General features: G+C 40.4%; 2 protein-coding genes across 3 annotated transcripts in view; both read right to left on the bottom strand.

Moving 5' to 3' along the window:
* ITGA1 (integrin subunit alpha 1) overlaps positions 1-22,013 on the bottom strand; it is a 164,932-nt gene that overhangs the window by 133,126 nt on the left and 9,793 nt on the right. The window lies entirely within an intron of this gene.
* Positions 18,116-20,084, bottom strand: PELO (pelota mRNA surveillance and ribosome rescue factor). Of its 2 annotated transcripts, XM_052658985.1 has the most exons (3): positions 19,955-20,076; positions 19,045-19,788; positions 18,116-18,740 (listed from the first exon to the last, which is right to left on the bottom strand). In XM_052658985.1, exons 2-3 carry the CDS (start codon positions 19,768-19,770, stop codon positions 18,306-18,308), a joined length of 1,161 nt encoding a protein of 386 aa, XP_052514945.1. In that variant the 5' UTR covers positions 19,771-19,788; positions 19,955-20,076; the 3' UTR covers positions 18,116-18,305. The 2 variants fall into 2 exon arrangements, with proteins under 2 accessions (XP_052514945.1, XP_052514944.1); XM_052658984.1 differs by having other exon boundaries at positions 19,045-20,084.

A 22,013-nucleotide genomic window follows, 5' to 3' on the forward strand; every position in this document is an offset into this window, starting at 1 on the left:
CATTGTTCATGGGTATGTTTTGAGTCCCAAGGATAAAAATTTTCAATAGAACCTAAAACAGGTAAAAATGTCTTGAGCATTTATTCTGGATCAAGAATTATAAAAAATGTCAAAAATCTCAATTAAAAAAAACCCTATTGGGTTGACATTTAGTTTATTGGTGAGGAAATGGAAGTCATCACTGAAATGTCCTTTTGGAGACACTAAACCCAGGAGGTATAATTCCATTGCTTTTATCCTTAACTATCACCTAACACTGTCTTCCTTTTGTATGTTGTTCCTGCCTTTATGGAGTTTTTGTGACTTAATTTTGGTGATACATTTTAAATTAATCTTAATTTATCAAGATTATAAGCCTACTTGTAATGACCAATTGAATTTTGTAAGAAAACCTCACAGTATCAAATTGCATCATAAACATATAACTACCACTACTGTAAAGACATCTTGTAATTAGGTACCTCCCTGGAGTAACAATCTCAGGTGACTGAATTGAGGAATGTGATGACCTTATTATTTTAGGATACTAGAATCATCTGGAAGAGATGATAGTTAAGTAGATATTTATTTACATTCAGTGCTATTATTGAAAGGTTTAGGTCAATGTTTTTCAAACACAGACGAGATCAGCCCTTCTCCATTCTTTCAAAGAAGGCTCTAAAACTAGAGCCAAACCCAGTCCTGGACAGGAATACACCCACCCGTGCTCCTTTCAATCTCCACTCAGCAAAGATCTCTCTGACCGAAGCCAGTCACAGCCAGTGGTACTGAAGAGATGAACGTGGGGGCGTGGGGTTGCTAGTTGTTGTTGTTCAGTTACCCAGTCGTGTCTGAATCTTTGGACAGCTCTTATAGTATTTTGGTCACCTGATGTAAACAGCCAACTCACTGGGAAAAAAACTCTGATGCTGGGAAAGATTGAGGGAAGGAGAAAAGGGTTGCTAGACAGTCAGTTAACTTTGAATTTCAGGTAAGCCATGAATAGTCATTTAGAATAAGTCTGTCATGTTCGCTATTCCTCCCAGCCCCCAAATCTGACAACGTTAGGAAGAGAAGCACTTGCTATATGTTTTATATTTTAACATTGGCTCACCAGGTAGCTCAGTGGTAAAGAATCCTCCTGCCAATGCAGGAGATGCAGGTTCAATCCCTGGGTGAGGAAGATCCCCTGGAGGAGGAAATGGCAACCCATTCCAGTATTCTTGCCTGAAAAATCCCATGGACAGGGGAGCCTAGTAGGCTACAGTCCATGGGGTTAAAAAGAATTGGACTTATCAACTGAGCATGCATGCATGCACACCTCCAAACTGAGGTTTAACCACAGGAGAGTAAAAACCCTGGTGAGTTTTGTTCTTTAGAATTTTTGTAACCTCCTCTGCTCTGCATTTGGCGCATGCTCAATTATTCAGTCATGGCCGATTCTTTGTGACCCCATGGACTGTAGCCCTCCAGGCTCCTCTATAGATGATATTTCCCAGGCAAGAATACTAAGGTGGGTTATCTTATCCTCTTCCGGGGGATCTTCCTGACCCAAGGATTTAACCTGCATGTCCTGCATTGGCAGGCAGATTCTTTACCACTGCCCGACCTGGTAAGCCCTAGCATTTGGTGTCCAAGAGGAAATCTGGTTATGTTTGCTAGTTCCTCCTTTTTCATGCTTGAAGTTTGACAGCTGGATCGGAAAACATTGTTGAAATAAGGACAAGTGTGTGTTTTGAGTAAGGAGGTACAGCATCATCTTCCTCTCTCCTGACTTCCATTTCCTTCCACAGCCAAATGTCAGCTGGAGAAAAGCAGCGATAAGAGCCTCAAGAGGCCCCGGGGTGACCTTAAGAAGATTGTGACGGTAGAAGCCAGGTGCTCTCTGACTCTCCTGAACTCGCGCTGTTCTTCAGGACCAATGCTGAATCTCCTGCTCAGAATTTCCCAGTCTAAAAATTTAGTGATCCCTGGACTACTTCAATAAGCCACCATTTAAAATCTAACAATAGAACTGGTTCTTAAGTTCTTACTGGTGAATGAGACATCCATCCCCAAATCAGGAGCCCAAGAGCAAACTGAAGTCAAGATTTAATGGAAGTAGTTACATAAAAGAAAAAAAAGTGCCAAGTATTGAACTAGTTTTTAAAAAAGAATTTTAAATTTATTTTTAATAGGAGGATAATTGCTCTACAGTGTTGTGTTGGTTTCTGCCATACAACTTTGTAAATCAGCCCTAAGTATACTTATATCTCCTCACCCTTGAACCTCCCCCCTACCACCCCCACCCCATCCCACCCCTCTAGGTTGTCACAGAGCACCAAACTGAGCTTCCTGTGCTATTTAGCAACTTCCCACTAGTCATCTATTTCACATACGGTAATACATGTTTCAAAGCTACTCTCTCAATTTGTCCCACCCTCTCCTTCCCCACTGTGTCTACAAGTCTGCTCTCTATGACTGTGTCTCTATTCCTGTCCTGCAAATAGGTTCATCAGCACCATTTTTCTAGATTTCATATATATGTGTTAATATACAATATTTATTTTTCTTTTTCAGACTTACTATACTTTGTATAATAGGCTCTAAGTTCATCTACCTCACTAGAACCGACTCAAATTCATTCCTTTTTATGGCTGTGTAATCCAAGCCAGGTTTCAGCAATACGTGAACTGTGAACTCCCTGATGTTCAAGCTGGTTTTAGAAAAGGCAGAGGAACCAGAGATCAAATTGCCAACATCCGCTGGATCATGGAAAAAGCAAGAGTTCCAGGAAAACATCTATTTCTGCTTTATTGACTATGCCAAAGCCTTTGACTGTGTGGATCACAATAAACTGTGGAAAATTCTGAAAGAGATGGGAATACCAGACCACCTGACCTACCTCTTGAGAAATCTGTATGCAGGTCAGGAAGCAGCAGTTAGAACTGGACATGAAACAACAGACTGGTTCCAAATAGGAAAAGGAGTACGTCAAGGCTGTATATTGTTACCCTGCTTATTTAACTTATATGCAGAGTACATCATGAGAAACGCTGGACTGGAAGAAGCACAAGCTGGAATCAAGATTGCCGGGAGAAATATCAATAACCTCAGATATGCAGATGACACCACTCTTATGGCAGAAAGTGAAGAGGAACTAAAAACCCTCTTGATGAAAGTGAAAGAGGAGACTGAAAAAGTTGGCTTAAAGCTCAACATTCAGAAAACTAAGATCATGGCATCCGGTCCCATCACTTCATGGGAAATAGATGGGGAAACAGTGTCAGACTTTATTTTTCTGGGCTCCAAAATCACTGCAGATGGTGACTGCAGCCATGAAATTAAAAGACACTTACTCCTTGGAAGAAAAGTTATGAGCAACCTAGATAGCATATTCAAAAGCAGAGACATTACTTTGCCGACTAAGGTCCGTCTAGTCAAGGCTATGGTTTTTCCAGTGGTCATGTATGGATGTGAGAGTTGGACTGTGAAGAAGCCTGAGCACCGAAGAATTGATGCTTTTGAACTGTGGTGTAGGAGAAGACTCTTGAGAGTCCCTTGGACTGCAAGGAGATCCAACCAGTCCATTCTGAAGGAGATCAACCCTGGGATTTCTTTGGAAGGAATGATGCTAAAGCTGAAACTCCAGTACTTTGGCCACCTCATGCAAAGAGTTGACTCATTGGAAAAGACTTTGATGCTGGCAGGGATTGGGGGCAGGAGAAGAAGGGGATGACAGAGGATGAGATGGCTGAATGGCATCACTGACTCGATGGACATGAGTCTGAGTGAACTCTGGGAGTTGGTGATGGACAGGGAGGCCTGGCGTGCTGCAGTTCATGGGGTTGCAAAGAGTTGGACACAACTGAGCGACTGAACTGAACTGAACTGAATAGTCCATTATATATATGTACCATAACTATGGTTAGGTAATTTATTTTTCCCTAAGAAGGTATGAAGCCTGAAAGGGATGCAGGCTTCCTAAAGGTTTCCCTAACTAATTAGCATCTCTGCTGTGATGAAGAATGAGAGTCAAAACTTACTGGATTGGATGAACCAGTGTTGGGACAGCAGGCCCTACAGTCAGACTGACGTAGGTTCCAGGCTCAGCACCACCCCCGCTCCTTCCAGCAGGTGGCTCAGTTGGGGTCTGAACAATGACAGTCCGGCTGCAGGCCTGCGCCCCTAACACGGTATAGAGGCTGCCTTGCATGGGACTTAGTAAATGTTAATTCTCCTATTCCTACTGTTCTAGAATGGTTAGTGGCTATTTTCTTTTATTTTTGCTCTCCAGCATACACACACTTCTCCTCGTTGGGGAAGGTGTGGAATTTCAGGATACAGAGGAGATGAGGGTAGGAGTATGGACTAGTACTTCATCCTGCCTCCTCATCCACAGAAGGTGAACCTATGAGCTCTGGATGGCTAATCTGATGTTCCTGCACATAAAGAGTATTCTCAGAAGCTCTGTTTGAGTTGTTTTCTAAAAATTGGAGTATAATTGATTTACAATGTTGTATTCGTTTTTACTGTACAGCAACATGAATCAGCCACATGTATATCTGATTGAGTTTTACATTCAGTGGATTTGTGGTGGCTTTCTGGGGGTGGCAATTCCATCAACTGCTTTGTCCTACACAGACACTTCTGTATTTGACTATAGGGATTTGACTATGTGTTCCTCTTTTTCTTCCTATCTGAGACCTCATCTTTTAAAATATTTCTTTGTTGCTTATATTACCAGAGTTGCTTTCTGTTGTTTGCAAATGACATAGAAATAGCAAGAGAACTGTGGTTTGTTTGTGACTTACATTCAGCTGAAACAGTCAGCCAAAGAAAGCTGAGCAATGGAATAATGATATTCAAATAATCATTAACAGGTACCACAGGAATTAATGTGACTAAATGGAAGGAAAGACAACACCTACTGTTCAACCTAAGAAGTAACATTAATTTTACTTGATTGCCTAGGCTTCCCTGATAGCTCAGTCAGTAAAGAATCCACCTGCAATGCAGGAGACCTGGTTTCAATCCCTGGGTTGGGAAGATCGCCTGGAGAAGGGAAAGGCTACCCACTCCATTATTCTGGCCTGGAGAATTCCATGGACTATATAGTCCATGGGGTCACAAAGAGTCAGACACAACTGAGTGACTTTCATTTCACTTACTTGATTGGAAGTTTAATGGTGGGTCATGGCTGATATAAATCCAATCTCAGCACTGTGGGGCTGCACGAGTTTTTGTGGCTCAGTACACAGAGTAAGGACCCCCTAGATGGGTGGTTATGGTTCTGTGTGTGCACACAGTGGTGTCCTTGAAGGGGTTGCTCTTCCTGGCATGCACTGAAAAGCGCTTTTCTATGTTCCTCTTATTGTATCAGTTACAAAAGTACAGTTCTCAGCTCCATCTGTGCAGTGATGTGAGACATGCATTATGTATCCTAATATAAATAAAAATACTACAAAGACTGAGAATGATCTGGCTAGCCTGTCTCTTGCTGAGGGTAACTGAGCAGAGTGGGTCTACTTTTTCTGGTGATAGCACCATCTTTGACAGATGGTAGGGATTTTTGGTATGAAGAAGCTTCAGGCATTTCTTTTGCCCCATATTCCCATGGCTGATCTGGTGCCCTAGTGGTATATATGTCCAGAAGATGCAATGAGAAGGAGGAATAAAATTCAGTTAAATAGAGCTCTTATTCATTTCCAGGCATTTTGCTTAAATCATGTTATTTATTCTTTGCAACTCTATGAGGAATGTTTTACCACTTTTTCCACTTTAACAGATTAAAGCTCATAAATCTGAATTTGAGGATTATAAAGGTAACATGATTTGCCCAAGGTCACAGAGTCCATCTATGGTAGAGCTAAGATTTTCTAGCTAAGAGCTAATGTTCACTGCTGCCTGTTGACTGAGTGAAAGAAGACATTCAGAAGGTGACCCAGACTCACATAGCATTTTTTCAGGTGATTGCAAACAGTTGTACTATCTTCCTGTTGCCAATTATTTTAGTTTTCACTCTCTGTACAACATATGATTTTGCTGTCTTATTCTGTCATACATAATTCTTGAATCCCAAGATTTATAAGCTTCATCCTCCAAGGAGTTTTTTTTTTTTGTAACCCTCTTCACTATATCGAGCAATATATGTACATCAATTAATATTTACAAATTATTCATTATCAGTCCTAATGGTGAATTTATTATAGTAAGTCAAAATATTATACCTAAAGGAATAGTCAAATCCCACAATGAGGCATTAAAGAAATATACTCCCCTCATCAACTTTTTAAAGTTGTCTTTTCAGTAGTGGGGATCTACACTTTCACAATTTCTTCTAAGCTCCATCTCTTGTTCTAGCCAGATGCTGACTCGTACTGTGGTCATACAACACTTTAAGGCCAGCTGGCCTACTAAAGGGCCAAGACAACCTGGTTGCAGGTAAGAAAGACCTGGGGAGCTTTTTCTGAAACATACAGATGCTTGGATTCCTTTCCTCAAATATTCTGACTTAATTACCTGGGGGTGGGGCCCAGTCATCATGTGATTTAAAAACTCCCTAGTTGATTTTATTGTGCTGCTTGGTTTGAGAACCACTTGCCAAACTGAAAAAACATTCCAGTAAAAATAAAGACCTGCCTGTGTTTTCTCATTACCTAGTTCTTTGGGATAGCAAGCAAAGTAGATAGGGTAGGAAAAACAACAAGGAGGGAAGTGGCAGGACTATGCAACTTGGCATGTCATTGGAATGTAGTGAACTATTCAAAAACATTTGTAAAGTTCAACATTTTTGTGTACCTATCCACCGAGTGTTTTAAACAATTGTTTCTCTCCTAATGCTCAAGTTTTAAGGCCCCCAACAACTTTGAAAATATGGGAGTATTTGGCAAAGCATTCTAAAAAATGACCCTCTGCTCTGGAATTTGCTCCTTCTAGCAGGCTGCTCTCTTTAGCAGTCGGCCAAACCCCAAATTTGGCAGCTTGCGGAATATGGTGCAAAATAGATTCTTTTTAAACCTGAGAGTCACTGCAGATTTATTTTGCTGGAAAGATACGATTTTTAAAAATAACAACTACTGCTACTGCACCAGGTAAAGTCAGGGATCTACAAAGGGGGCTAGGAAATCAAGTGCCACACATCTTTGCTCAATCTACTGATGAAGATACGGAGGTTCAAAAGGATGAAATGATTTCAAGTCACACAACCAACTGGTTGGGCCTGGGCACATTCCGATCTGATTCATAGGCCAGTTCTCACGTCTGCCCCACCACTGCCGAGTCCTCTGAGAACAACATAGATGCCTTCTTCTGTGATTCACAGTTATTAAGAAAGGCAGTGTTTTTGCAAATGCTGATATACAACCTTTGGTAACTATAGCAAATAGTGTATAAATTCTGTCGTCATTTTTGGTAAGCAAAATCCTTTTTATACTCTCAAGTATAAAATCTGGTTGTCTGACTTTCTTGATTCTGACAATTAAAGTTTCTAATTCATTTAGAAGGATATATGTGAACCCATGCATCAAATGCAAATCCAAGAGCTTTAACATCTACAACAAATTATTATAAAAAGGCCAGATCTTTCTCCACATTTCCTGTGAACTCATACCATTCCCCACTATATTTTACGGTGACCCAGAGAGAGTCCGAGATAAGGGTGAAAATGATTCCCAGAAAGGCAGGAAAAATTCTAACACTTATTAAGTTCTAGGCAAGGAGTTAGGGCCAGAGTGAGAGATTTAACAGTGATAAGAGACCCATTTCTTAAAGACACATGACTTCGTTTAATGAGGCAGAGAATGAATTGTGTCTCAGCTCTTCCCACTTCCCCACATTCCGCACTTTGTTCCATTTCCTTTCACCCAGGCTGAGAATATCGCTAAGACACAAAGGGTCAGAGAACTATTCCCAGAGTTCATTCCTCCTCATAAAATATATTTTGTTCTTTCCTCCTTTCTGCAGAAAATTTCCTTCCATCACAACCCGATCTACGATGATCATTTAGTAAAATGTACTACTTCAGAGAGAAGTTGTTATTACTTATGAAGGTTATTTTCCTGAATTTTATATCAAGGATAAAATGGTGAATACAGAGATAGGAAAGACCCCAGGTCTTCCTGCTGTCCAGCCTCAGGGCTTTCTTCAGGCCCAAGTCCGCTCTCAATCGCTTCCCACTTGACCGCCGGCCCAGAAGCCTGTTTCCCCTTCCCTGAGGTGGTCACCACCACCCACTCTACCCCGACATCCTCTTTTCCAGGAATGGCTGTGGAGCAGGACATCATGTCCTGCTCCCTCCGCTCACTGTCCACTTCCTTGCTGTCCTGCAAAAAGCAGCGAGCTCTCTTTTTTGGTTTAACTATTAAGTGATGAGAGAGAAAGAGGAGATAATAAAAATAAGGACAATACAAAGGTTCTGGAATCTTTCTGTTCTTTTCAGTCATGGTCCCGTCTGTGTTTCTGATTCTACTGATGCCTTTGTCGCTTCTTTTTGAGAGCAGGAGGCAGCATAACCTTTTTGCTCCATGATTTCTCTTCTCAGGTTTGTTGACTCTTTACTGTAAATATTTAACATCTAGAGAGCTTAGAGATTACAGAGGACCACTATTTAGAAGAAAAATATTTTACCAAGTAAATCTGAGAGGAATGCTTTCAGTTCTCTTTGCCTCATTTCTCTAGAGACTAATGCAAGATCAGTGTGAGCTTCTGGAATCTAGCAATCTAAGCTCCGAGAACACCTCCTCAGTGAAGACAGGCTGAATTAACAGCACTGAGTTCCCAGATTCCCACAGAGTTCTGATTCCTGTACCTATTGCAGTGCTAGGAAAAAACAAAAACAAAAACACTCCTCTAAATTATGCTCATAGGATCAATGAGTTGAAACACAAGATTAAAATGTTTTATATCCACAGAGCAATTTTTCTCATTGGTTTCAAACAAAAAGTTCTAGTTTCTTTCAGTCTGTCCCAATCCTAGACTGGGTTGTCCCCAGAAAGAAAGGAACTATGATCTTCTCTATTTACCTCATGACCTTGGGGGCTGGCACACAGTAGGTGTTAATACTTAGTAAGTGGCTGTCAGAAGAATGAACTGACAACCAATTGGAAGAACCCATTCTTTTGAGTGAACTGGTTCTTAGAAGAATCAAGGCACAAGGCTGAGTCTTTCTCTAGCAGAAGATGAACAAAGAATGGACAAACTGACTTCAAAGCTGGGTTTGAGTCTCAGTGCTGCTGCTGAGAAACTGTCTTGCCTCAAGAGGAAGAATTCTGATAAAGGAGGGTTTAAGGCATTTTAGAATCCCATATTGTTCTTTGTTCACTTAGCCCAACTTCCTCCCAATATACACTGATGACAAGAAAATGAGTAAGAGATTGGAACAGGATGGATCAAACAGGAATGCAGACTCTATGAAAAACTCTTGTCTGTGGGAATTTGAGCAAGTTACCAACCCTCTATAGGCCTCAGCTGTCTCAGTTTACATTCCTATCATGAAATGAGGTAAATCAGATGATATAAAAGTTTCCATACAGCATTGATTAACCTTTTATGATTCAAAGTGATTCACAGTCATGCATTGCAATGCATTTTCAATCTTCCTCTTCTCTATTTCATCGACCCCCACCTTCCAAAAAAAAAAAGAAAAAAAGTGGCTTCTACAATTGTCAACAATACACTTGGAGAAGAGAAAAAAAATCTTAATTATGGTCATGGGATCAATCAGTTGAACACAAGATTAAAATGTTTTATATCCACAGAGCAATTTTTCACACTAGTCTCAAACAAAAAATTCTAGATGTTTTACACTAGAACTTGATGAACAATTCCAGACACAAAACTTCTGGAACTTAGACTTGAACTCAGAGAACTTCCTACCTCTGAATAAATTTTACAACTAAAACCTATTGGAATTTTTTTCCTTAACAAGTATTCATCTTTCAACAATTACTTAAGTTTTCTCATTAAGACCATTATGGTAAAACTCTGGATATCTGGAAATGTGATCTAAGTATGGCAGATGGATGAAGATTTTTTTGACTATCTTTTAATGATTTCGGAGGACAACAATTTTGAAAGACATTATATTTTCTTGACTTCTGAATGTAATGCATGGAATAGAATTCAATCCTTTCCTCAATATGTACACTAGTTATCATAACACAGTAATATCCTCAGGCCCCTGTGAAAGCCTCTAAGCCCTGGATTTTTTTCTTTTGATGGCAATCCGGAATCCACCTGAGCTGTCATTTCTCACTGCAGTCACCTCCCTGTCAGTTTGGCCACTTGTGGTCATTTCTCCTTGATATCTAATTTGCTGATTAAAGGCATGGACACATTTCTTAATTAATCTTTACATACTCAAGAGTAGCATAATTTCTGCTACTTAAGATGCTACTATGTTAGAATAACGTGTACATATTAACAAAGTATGCTTAATACTTTTTAAAAAACAAGCTCGCTACAACTAAATGTGAAATAATACACAGATGCTGAGTTTGTGAGGCTTGGTTTTAACATGTAGACTTGCAATAGTTTCTGTATACTTTCTAATCCTCAACTATATTCCAGATTAGAATGCCATATGATTGAGTTCTGACTTATCACCAGAGATGAAAAATAAGTGGTAGGTAAATAAAAAACATACAAAATGATTGTACAAACTTTGACCAATTATAAAATTTAGTGCTATTATTTTCTTCTTTCTATTTCTAGATACATTTGATCTACTCCAAACAGAAAACTGAGGAATGAACTACCATTCTTTTATTTTTTTTAGGGAGTTGCTTTACTGGGCACCTTACCACAACTGCTGGCTATGTGATTTTGGGGAAATTATTTAACCTCTTTTAACTTCAGGGCAACAGAGGATGAGATGGTTGGATGGCATCACCGACTCCATGGAAATAAATCTGAGTAAACTCTGGGAGACAATGAAGGACAGGGAGGCCTAGAGTGCTGCAGTCCATGCGGTTGCAGAGTGGGACACAACTTAGTAACTGAACAACAACAACTTCAGTTTTCTTATCTGAAAACAGTAATAACAAAGCCTTTCTCCCAGTTATCTTCAAAGATCTAAATAATTCCTTTTAAAGCACTTCCCGTAGGTCTGGGCTTTAATAAGCACATGGCGACTTTTAACAGGTTGTTCATTCTTGGAGTTGCGATAGTGGCACCAACCCTGTGCATAGTCAGGCAATGTGGCTGCAAAGACATTGTTCTCCTGTATTTGCTGTCTGGCAGATACTGCCTTGCCTCAGTACTGGGTGTTTTCAAACCAAATGTGGCAGCCTAAATTGAAATGAGCTCTTGGTCCTCTATATCTCCTATGCTTTAGAAAAATAGGCATTCTAAAAAATGTGGGAAATGTTAAGGGGTGAAGGAAAGGAAACTTGAAAGAAGACGGGCAATCCAAATTCCTACAATTTACCATAAATGTCATGATCTTAAGCAACTGGCATCTAGAAAATTCCTACATTGACGTCAACTGTGATATAATTAAAATAGTCCCTGTCAGAAGCAAAAGTGTTAGCGTCAAATTTGTATGCAACTAAAGAGTTGCACACAAACATGGATTTTCCTTGAGGAAACACTTCTCCTAAATTTAAACGAATGAATTCACAATATTCCAGTTTCATTCCCAGTGTTATTTACTACAACAGAATATACTAACATGTTTCTTAAGATAGAGAAATTAAATACTTCAAAATAAATGGGCTATCTTTCAAACAGTATACTTGGGAAATCTACAAAGGACACATATTCCCTAAAAAGGAAGAATTCTTGCCATATAAAGAAATACGATGAATGAGATTTTATCTTTTCCACTTCAGCTTAACAAAATATCTTTTGCCAATACTTTTTCATAGTCTTTCTAATTTAACTATCTCCTTCCTGAACTTAGCCAATTTCTTTTTTATTTCTAGTTAAGTTTACCTGCTACTTGATAATGTTAAGTAACTCAAGTTGTTCTAGACCATTACTAGAGATTTTGTTCTCCAATGTCTTAACGAGATGCATTGCTGACTTTGAATTTTTTCTAAGTAAGGCATCCTTGATACACAAAAATATTATATTTGCATCTCAACTCCATCAGAAATCATTTTGACTTTTCCATAACACTTTTATACTGAACTTCTACACTGAGTATTCATCAGTAAAACACATAACACATTAAGAAAATCTTGAATAGCACTTTTCTAAATGACTAAATCTCTTAAATTATATAAACTGAATTACAGCACAAAGTTTAAATATGCTGACATTAATTTAAAGAAAACTATTTAGGGCTTTAAAAATTTTATCTGAAATTTATTTTTTTAATTGCTTTTTACATCCCATTTTAAATTCTTTTCACTAATTTGGAGCTCATTTACTGAAAAATGTGTATCGACAAAATTATAGGCTTATCAAAATCAACTTTTAAAACAGATATAAAAAACTTTGCAAAATTTATGCCACAATTCTGACACTTGTGGTTCTTCAGGGAATAGAAGAGGAAGTGGTGATGGAAATCAAAGATACGCAAACTCCAAAGGATGGTGAAGGACAGCGAAGCCTGGTGCGCTGCAGTCCAAAGGGTTGCAAAGAGTCAGACACCACATAGTGACTAAACAACAAGGGCCCTATAGCAGCAACCTTTCGGCCTGAAGGAAACAGAGCTTGCTAACAATTCCTGTACTCTGGGAATCAAAAAACAAACAAAAAAATCCCTTAATAAATTCAATCATCACCTTCTAACATTTCTTCTTTAAAAACAAACTTTTCATACACTAATTTGATGAGCTAGATGGCTGAGGCTTCCCTGGTAGCTCAGTTGGTGAAGAATCTGCCTCCAGTGCAGGAGACCCAGGTTCGATCCCTGGGTTGGGAAGATCCCCTGGAGAAGGACATGGCAAACCACTGCAGTATCTTTGCCTGGAAAATCCCATGAACAGAGGAGCCTGGTGGGCTGGGGGTCACAAAGAGTTTGGCACGACTGAGTGACTAATACACACATAGATGGGTAGGGTGGGGGGTGGGGTGGGGTGGGAGGGAGGTCTAAGAAGGAGGGAATATATGTATACATACACTTGATTCAGTTTGTTTTGCAACAGAAACTAACACATTGTAAAGCAATTATACTCCAATAAAAATACATATATAAAATTAATTTGGCTTTTGCTCGCCAACTTAGAAATTTTCCTTAAAAACTTAAAAAAATTCAGCTTTCTATGAAATCAACACTTTAGCTATTCTACATGTATCTCTCTAGTACACTAGAGAGGTGTGTAAAACGAAAAATAATGACCTGGCATATTAATTGTTGAAATCTATAAATAGCTGTGGTTTATTATAATACAGAGTCAGGTAGCATTTAAAGAGATTAAATATTGCTCTTTCCTTATGCTTGGATGCTTGGTCCTTTTTTATTTCTAGTTTCACTAAAATTTCCTAGTTTTCTTTTTTTGATCCATGATTTCACGTCTGCCTTATATGCTGACATCTTGTGTATTACTATCCACAGTCAAATACTTTATCCTGAACTTCAGAGTTATATGCACAATCGCCTAAGAAACGTTCTTCTGGAGACTCACTCACTCAGTCATTTCATTTTTTTTTTTGAGCATCAACTTTATGTCTGGGTTTGTTCTCAGCATTGGGAATATAGCAATGAACCTAACAGACAATAATCTCTGCCCTCCTAGAGCTTATATCCTAGATAGATGACAAGCAAAGCAACTAAGTGAATTTAAGCATTACAGAGAAAACTTAAGGCAAGGAAGGATAAGGGCAACTTTGAGAAGGTATTTGTTCAAAAAAGGCTGCTTTTTCTTTTTTGTCACTAAGGTGACATTTGCACAAAAACCTGAAGGGAGTGAGTAAGCAAGCATATAGCGATGTGGCAGAAAAGCATTCCAAGAGTCCCATAGGCACTTCCAACCAGATTCCAACCTGAACTTACTGCCTCTCTGCCTAGTTTTTCCTGTGTTTGAATTATGCCATCATTTCTCCCATCATTCAAGAAAGAAAGAAAAAAAAAAACCTGAGATTTACCCCTAGACTCGACTCCTTCCATAACTCTGAACAATCTTCACGTCCCATTGATCCTATCTCTTAGTATCTCCTCATGACTTCTATTCATTGTACTACTGCCTTGTTTAGGCCATCATTTTCCTGTTAAATTTTTCTAGTAAGTGTCCTCTTAACCTGTCCCCTTGCCTCCAATCTTGCCACCTCCAACCCATTCTTGATGTCAGCGATATTTGTGAAATGCAAAGTTTGTCACGCCATCCTGTTTAAACTTTTCAGTGGTTTCCAAGGGTCAAATCTACCCCTTATCATGGCGTGGGGAGAGGGGTGTCAAAGGTGATTAGCACATTTGCCCTGCCTGCGTCCTCTTCCTGATCTTTCCAGGTTTATTATTTTAAGCAAATATGCTGCCTCTGTAAAGTTCCTCTTAAAAGCCACCTCTTACAACAGTGTGTCCTCTTAAACATTCTACAAGTTACTTTTATAACAGTGACTTATGTTTCTTTCCTAAATCCAGCTCAGTACTTGATCCACACAGGCACTAAAAAAATGGATAAAATTAAATGTACTGCCTTTAAGAAGTGGTGTAATGTAAGTGTGGTAACCCCATATCTCAGCTCTAGGCACAAGCAAAAGGATTTCTCTCTCCTCAAACCCTAAGAAACATCTTAGAAACCTGTTTCCAACATGTAATTCAACATATTTTGATACTGAACACAAGTAGCCAGTACTATTTGCTTGGAAAACCATCTGATTTGAAAGTGAAATAATACTTTCCCAAAGAAGAGCTTTTACTCCAGAGGAATTATCATATACACCATTTCATCTGTGTACTTTTTTTTTTTAGCAACACAGAGAATTTCAGTTCCAGTATATAGGAATTGCAGAAATTATGAATCACTTCTCTTAAAGAATATGTGAAGCTGAGAGATCTGGTTAAAGGGATTTAAAAAATGTCATCAGTTAGTGACTGAAAATAAGCAGACGTAACAGAAAATTAGCCTCACAAAGCTATTCTAGTGGCACCTGGGAGAAAAATAATTCAACTTGAGTATAGGAGAGTAATGAAAGTGAAATACAGACACAAAATTAACAAAATATTTAACATAAACAGGAGACCAGAAAAAAAAAAAATAGGAGACCAGGAATAGCAAAATATAATTTGATATGTATCATACCTGCAACAAAAGAAAACAAACTGCAAATTTCTCATTTATTAAGCCTAGCAAGGGTAGCAATCTGTTTACAACAAGCACCTGGGGATAAACGGAACCTTATAGTATAACACTGTATTAATTTGAGGTATGTTATTGACAGTGTTTTGTTACCATAGTCATTCCTTATTAATGAATAGCAATTGGAATTAAACTGCTGTATATGCTTTCCAAAGACCTATGGTTCATTTGTTTTTTAGAGAACAGTAAAAAATAATTATTTGAACCAATTTATTATGTTCCTATCACTATTTTGATATTTACACCTATGTATCTAGGAAGATATATACTTTATAATGGTACTGGTAAAACATTTAACTTTAAAAAATACAAATTCTTAAAGATACTTTAATTAGACATAGAAACAGGCTTTCATTTAGTTTTATAGATAATTGAATATTGGTAGTTAGTTTTCCTGAAAGATCTTAAAACTCAAATCTTTTTCTCTATGGCTGGCAACCCTAGGCAGAGATTAACTGGCACAAGGAGAATAAGCCACTGCCTAAACGTTTTATCAGTTTTTATTACACATGGCAATCAACTGGAGATGCTAATTTACAGGCTGCAATTCAACAGGTCTAAGGTAGAGTCCTGGACTCTAGTTTCTAACAAGCTCTCAGAAGATGCTGCTGGTTCATGGAAACCACACTTTTGAACAGCAAAGCCTGAATCCAGGGTCTCAGCCTTGTTATCTATTGGAAGTCACCCGGGAGCTTTAATAATGATTAAAAAAAAATACTCTATCATTTCTAGGACTGCAAAGTTATTTAGTCTGGGGTCCAGTCTGGGTGTTGAGTTTTTACAGTTTCCAAGCTAAAATGAGTTCCCAAGCCCACCTGGGCTTCTTTGGAGGCTCACATCGTAAAGAGTCTGCCTGCAAAGATCCCTGGTAAGGAAGATCCTCTGGAAAAGGAAATGGCAACCCACTTCAGTATTCTTGCCTGGAGAATCCCACAGGTGGAGGAGCCTGGCAGACTACAGTCCATGGGGTCAGAAAGAGAAGGAAGCAACTGAACGACTTCATTCACTTACTTAAGCTAAGATGAAGCTAAATTTGAGAATTTAACATTCTAAAATGTATTGGTTAGATTTACTGTTAGGTTTTCTTTCCCCTGGTTTCTATCACCATGGTTAACAGCTAGAACTAACCTGTACTAGATAGATAATGAGCAAGAGGCCCCAAATCTCCAATTTCTGACTGAAAAAACAATGCATTATCAATAAGGTTCTAATATTAAGAATCTTAGTGACTTCATATTTACACTCCTACCAAATTATTAATAACATAAATATCCACAAAATTATAATGAAATGACAATTTAAATCACTTTGATTAGGAAGTAGATATTTTAAAATGTCCTTTTAAAGTATATAGAGGTGTCTATCCCTAACTACAGGCTTCTCTGGTGGCTCAGTGGTAAAGAATCCACCTGCCAACGCAGGAGACCTGAGTTTGATCCCTGCATTGAGATGATATCCTGGAAAAGGAAAACGCAACCCACTCTAGTATTTTTCCCTTGGAAATCCCATGGACAGAGGAACCTGGTGGGCTACAGTCTATGGGGTCACAAGAGTTGGACACCACTTAGAGACTAAACAACAACCACCGCTAACTACAGATAAAAAGGTCAGATTAGTTAGGAAGTTTTTTATAAACAATATACAAACTTGGCACACCAGCAGAAAGGCTCAGAAGACAGAAAGGACAAGCAAATTTAACTTAGTGTCCTTATTTGAAGCAGGCACCACTGACCCCGGAGTTACAGACTGACATCACTGTTTGTTTGTAGGCCTTTCCTATTATTTTACTAAGTTGAGATGTGAAAAATGTTAAGATGTGATTATATTTCAAGGCCCCCTCCTTAATTCTTAAATTGCACACAAAAAATAATGGAAAATATTTTAAACTCTCAGGTATTTGCATAAAGTCCCTAATTATAGTAAACAGCTGGAGTACAAATCGACTGCCATTTACTAATGATGTGACGGGCTTCCCTGGTGGCTCAGACAGTAAAGAATCCGCCTGCCATGCGGGAGACCTGGGTTTGATCCCTGGGTTGGGAGGATTCCTGGAGGGGGGCAGGGCAACCCACTCCAGTATTCTGGCCTGGAGAGTCCCCATGGACAGAGGAGCCTGGTGGGCTATAGCCCATTAGGTTGCCGAGTTGGATACGACTGAGCGACTGAAAACAATGACGTGACAAACTTTCTGAACAGGCTTTCTCACCGCTCCATTAAGAATGTAAATGCACAGACAAATTCATGGCAGCATCAACTGTAACTATGATAATCTCCCTAATACATAAACAGTGTGGCAGAGCAAAGAACTTAAGGACAGACTGCGCACTATATCTAGGTTTGCCATTAATTAGCTCTTAATAAGCAAATCCCATACTTAGCCTCATTTTAAAAATAAAAGCACCTTAAGTAGACTATCCTGAGAATCTTTAGTAGATCAAAGCTCTACAACCTAAAAGTAACTAATTAGGCGCTCCTCTAAAGTAAATATGATTTATTCCAAACTAGCAAGAAAAACCCAGCTTATTACTTTTAACAAGGCTGGTTTAACACATTTCTTAAGAAAAATAGATTTTAACTTTAGCCTCAGGGAAGTCTTCTAATTACTAAGCAATCATTTAAAATAGCAAGTAAATTAAACAATTAAGAAAAATTGGAATGTGGGGGAGATGGCAAGTAAAAGGATCATATAACATAGTGTAAGAATACACCGTGCCAAATCAAACAATGTAAAGTGAAGATAATGAGATATTAAAAAGCTTTTCCTAAGGAAAACTACTTCAAAGCATGCTGTATGGAATTTTTATGTTCCATCCCAAAGAATATATAGGCACTCTTTTTAAATATACAAAATGTTTCTAAGAGCTGCGAATAACTCATAATTCCAAAATAAAATTATCCCAATTAATAATATATGGAGATTATTTCTTTTTATTGTTCAGTTTGAAAACATGTCTTGCCAACCACAAATCACCTAGAGTGACCAAATACATGAAAAATCCCTGTAAGAACCAAAGTGCCATTTTTGCAGCTTTCTTCACAGGATGCTGAGAAAATGTAACAGTGAAGGAGTGAGAAACAGGTTGTCTCAATTATTAGTTGCAATCATTCATCTTCTTCAGAACTGGAATCATTCTCTTGGTCAGAGAGTTCAGGGACAGGGAAGCGGAGGATGGCAGCTATTCCAGTCAACTGGCTGAGCTGTTCCCCAGACACGTGAAGACTAGAGAATATCCTAACAGTGCCTGCGTTCTCTTTCACGCTGTCCACCAGCCGCACATACCGGCTGCGTGTGGCTACATCCTGGTGCCTGAAGAGCTCATCGCTGATGAGCAATGTGTCAATTGCCATGGCCTCATTGGCCTTCTCCACCTGCTTGAGTCCATAAAATGCTCGGTCCGGTTCGTGTTGCAACATTTTATAGAAATCATCCAAGGCCTTTACTTCCCCAGCGGCTTTCGTGTCTGAAAGGCGGCTAGCTACTGTAGGGTCACAAAGAGCCTCTTTCAGGGAGTACTTGTGTCCAGAGGAGGCATGTACCTAGAATCACAATTATAAAAGTTAGTCAAAAGAATCTCTTAGGGTATCCGTTAAACTGCCCACAATGACCTAAGCCAAAAACACTACTAAGGTTTTATATGTTTAAGAATTTAAACCAAGTTTATTACATAAAATCTCTAGCTGCTTAACAGGTTTCTTTTCACCGCATTATCCAATTCACAATCCCAGCCAAGTTAAACCTTTTTTCCTCTTGTACTATTCTGAGTTCTAAAACGTTAGGAGTAGTTTAAGCAAACCCCTCTGCCCATCCATGTTTAATTATCCCTAGGTAAGACTGTTTTACCTGAAGGAATTTGGACCGGTTTTCCAGGAGCACTTTGTTGTCGGTCTTCACTGCCTGTTGAAACATGTAGTCGCAGAACTGCTCCCTCACAAATCCTGGGCTGGCCACTAGGACGCACTTTACAACATCGAAGTGTATGTGGCGCTGGATGGCCTGGACCACCTGTTCATAGAACCGCTCCAAGGCCCGGTCGTGCTGCGAGCAGTTGCCTTTCCGTTTCCGAGGGATGTTCACTTCCACCTTGGCCCGAGTGAGGGTCATGCTGGGAGTGACTAAGCAGATATGGGCGAGGCCTTCCTGCATAACCACAGCCGCCACATCGGCGCTCCAGGCTGGGTCACAGGCTTGCTCGATGCGCTCCAGGACCACACTGTCCCACTGTTTTTTGGCCAGGGTGAACTGGCGGTTGGGCTCCAGCTCGATGGTGTGGTAAGCCCCCATCTTGACATACTCATTCTCCTGGATGTTGGTCCCCTTGACCCGCAGCTGGCAGGCTTGGGAGTCGAAGTCGATGGCCTCCACACAGAGAGTGAGGGTCGTGCGGACCCGGTTGCTCCCCACGCTGCCGGTGGAGGACTCGGTCTGCACCTTGCGGATGGTGGAAGCGCGCAGGCTGTCGCCCACCTGCACTAGATTGTAGGTGTGCCACATGTCCTCGGGTTCCTCGGGAACCAGGGTCACCTGGCCCGCATTGTCTTTCTCAATGTCCTTCCTCACGAGCTTCATGACCCTGGCGGGGGCTCACTGCCAAAACAAGAGGAACCGAGGGGGTCCCCACGGGAAAAGGGGTCGGGAAGGGAAAGAAATTCTAGGCCGGGAAGGGGGCGGGGCCCGGTTCCTACCGGCACCTGCCTCGCGAGAAGGAAACACGTTATATCCGACTCTAGCGGCCGGGGGGTGGGGCACTTACTCTAGCCCTTCCTTTTCGTAGTCTGGAGGCGCGCCGCGCAAAATCGGCTCGAGAGACACCGCTGCGAACACCTTTCTCTCCGCGGTTCCGGCTGCTGTACTGACCAAGGCTGATGCAACGAGGGCGCATGCGCAGCCCGCGTCCTGCCTCCCAGCGCACGGCTTACGTCCCCAAGGAGGAGGCGGGGCCGCAGCTTGCGCGTGCGCAGGCGCGCTAAGCCCGGAGGTGTTTCCCGAAAGATAAACCACCTAAGGAAAGCACACGGAGTCTTTGGTGGCGAGTCTTTGGTATTAGTGCTGAACTTGGATTTCCTAAGTTTTTTCTTCCACCCCTGTTTGTGAAGATTCTGGGGAGTTGTGAGTGCAAATATATATTATATATATATATTTTAAGCTGTGTGCTGCACCTTCTCCCTATGGGTAATTCTAGTTACGAAAAAGTAATAATTTATGGAAAAGTAAAAGGGCTCTGAAAAGTGCAGACTTGGCACCAAGGGCCAAACTACGCCCCACCTTGCTCCTGCCTCATCCGCACTCAGACGGTGCACGCTTTCTGGAGCTGCTCAGTCCAGAAGCTGTTCCTTAAGAACGTCTGGTCACGGGGCATCTGCACTGAGTAAGGTGCCCGCTGCCTTCTGCTCTCAGTTGACCACGATCTGATTAACCCAGATGTTAGAACACTGATCCCAGAGAGAGAAGAAACCATCTGTGGAATTTACCCCTGGATGGACCTCTCAGTTGCTTTGATCTGATGTCCTGAGGACCCCAGAAGCCAAGGTTGGCAGTCTCAGCTTTCCTCTGCTCAGCAGCCTGTGAAATGTTTACGGTAGAGGTTGGGTCTCAACAGTTTAGGAACGGATCTTCATTGTCAAAGCTGAGCTGAGACCCTGGGGAAGTGGAGGAAGGACTGATTTACCCTGACTGAACAGCTGCAGAATTCAGTTGGGAAAAAAAAAAATCCTTAAGTCACTTAACATTTTGGGATGAAGGAGAGGCAGGGGTAGTTTGAAAGGTGGGAATTGCCTCTTAAAAGGACCAGTGAATCGAAAAAGCCACCAAAGTTTTGAGAGTTAAGATGGCTTGGAGGGCAGAGGGCACAAATCTTCCCCATTCGCCTTCATATGTTATTGGGTAAGGCATTGGAAGGGAAACTTAACCACCCTAAAATGTAAGACTGGGAGGAAAGAGCATAATATGACTTTGGCACAAATCTTGATACCCAAATCTCTATTAACTTCCTCAAAGGTTGTCGGGGGCGGGGGACCACAAAGGCCCCCTCCAAAACTCTAGTGCAAATTAGAACAGTTTTTTTTTTTTGGTGGCATCTCCTCTTCCTTGCCCTTTCTGTACTATACCTCCTTCTTTCGCCACCTTCTATCATACTGAGTGCCCTCCCAAAGTTCCTAACGCAGACTGCCTTCTTCTTCCAGAACTCAACAACTTTACATTGAGCAAGGAACTGAATACACTAAAGTGTGAGTATGGCTTTTGTCTCCAACAGACATGTATCTTTCTAAAAGGTGCTTGTTAAGCTTGAAGAATTCTTAACTGGTAGTGTGTGTGTGTGTGTGAGAGAGAGAGAGAGAAAGAGAGAGAGAGAAAGAGAGAGAGAGAGAGAGAGGTGGCGGGTAAAGAAGGAGGAGGAGATGCTTTGAGATGCTCCTTGGTCACCTTCTTAAGTATAGTCATTCCCCCTCTTGAAAATCTGCCAAGGATCAAAAACCACAGTGATAGGTACTCAGGACCCTTAATACATATTAGGTTTTTAGTGAAGAGCTATCACTTCTTGAATATTCACCAGGTACTTCCTATGCTTTTTCCAGTTCTTACCTATAAGGTAAATATTTGTTATTCTCATACATGAATGAAGAAAATGAATTAGAGAGGTTAAGGGATGTATTCAAGGTCACATAACCAGTATTCAAATCCAAGCCTGCTTAATTCCACACTCATTCCACCAACACAAATCTAAATTTATGGACGCTTGAAATCATCCCCTAAACTCTGAAGGTTATGTGTAGTTGTTCAGTCGCTCAGTCGTGTCCGACTTTTTGGGACCC

Source organism: Budorcas taxicolor, chromosome 20 (assembly GCF_023091745.1).
Source record: "Budorcas taxicolor isolate Tak-1 chromosome 20, Takin1.1, whole genome shotgun sequence".
NCBI lineage: Eukaryota > Metazoa > Chordata > Mammalia > Artiodactyla > Bovidae > Budorcas > Budorcas taxicolor.

Coding starts and splice junctions, on each gene's coding strand:
- PELO (XM_052658984.1), bottom strand. CDS start 19,770: ATGAAGCTCGTGAGGAAGGACATTGAGAAAGACAATGCGGGCCAGGTG. Junction 18,741..19,044: donor ACCGGTCCAAATTCCTTCAG/GTAAAACAGTCT, acceptor TTGTGATTCTAG/GTACATGCCTCCTCTGGACA.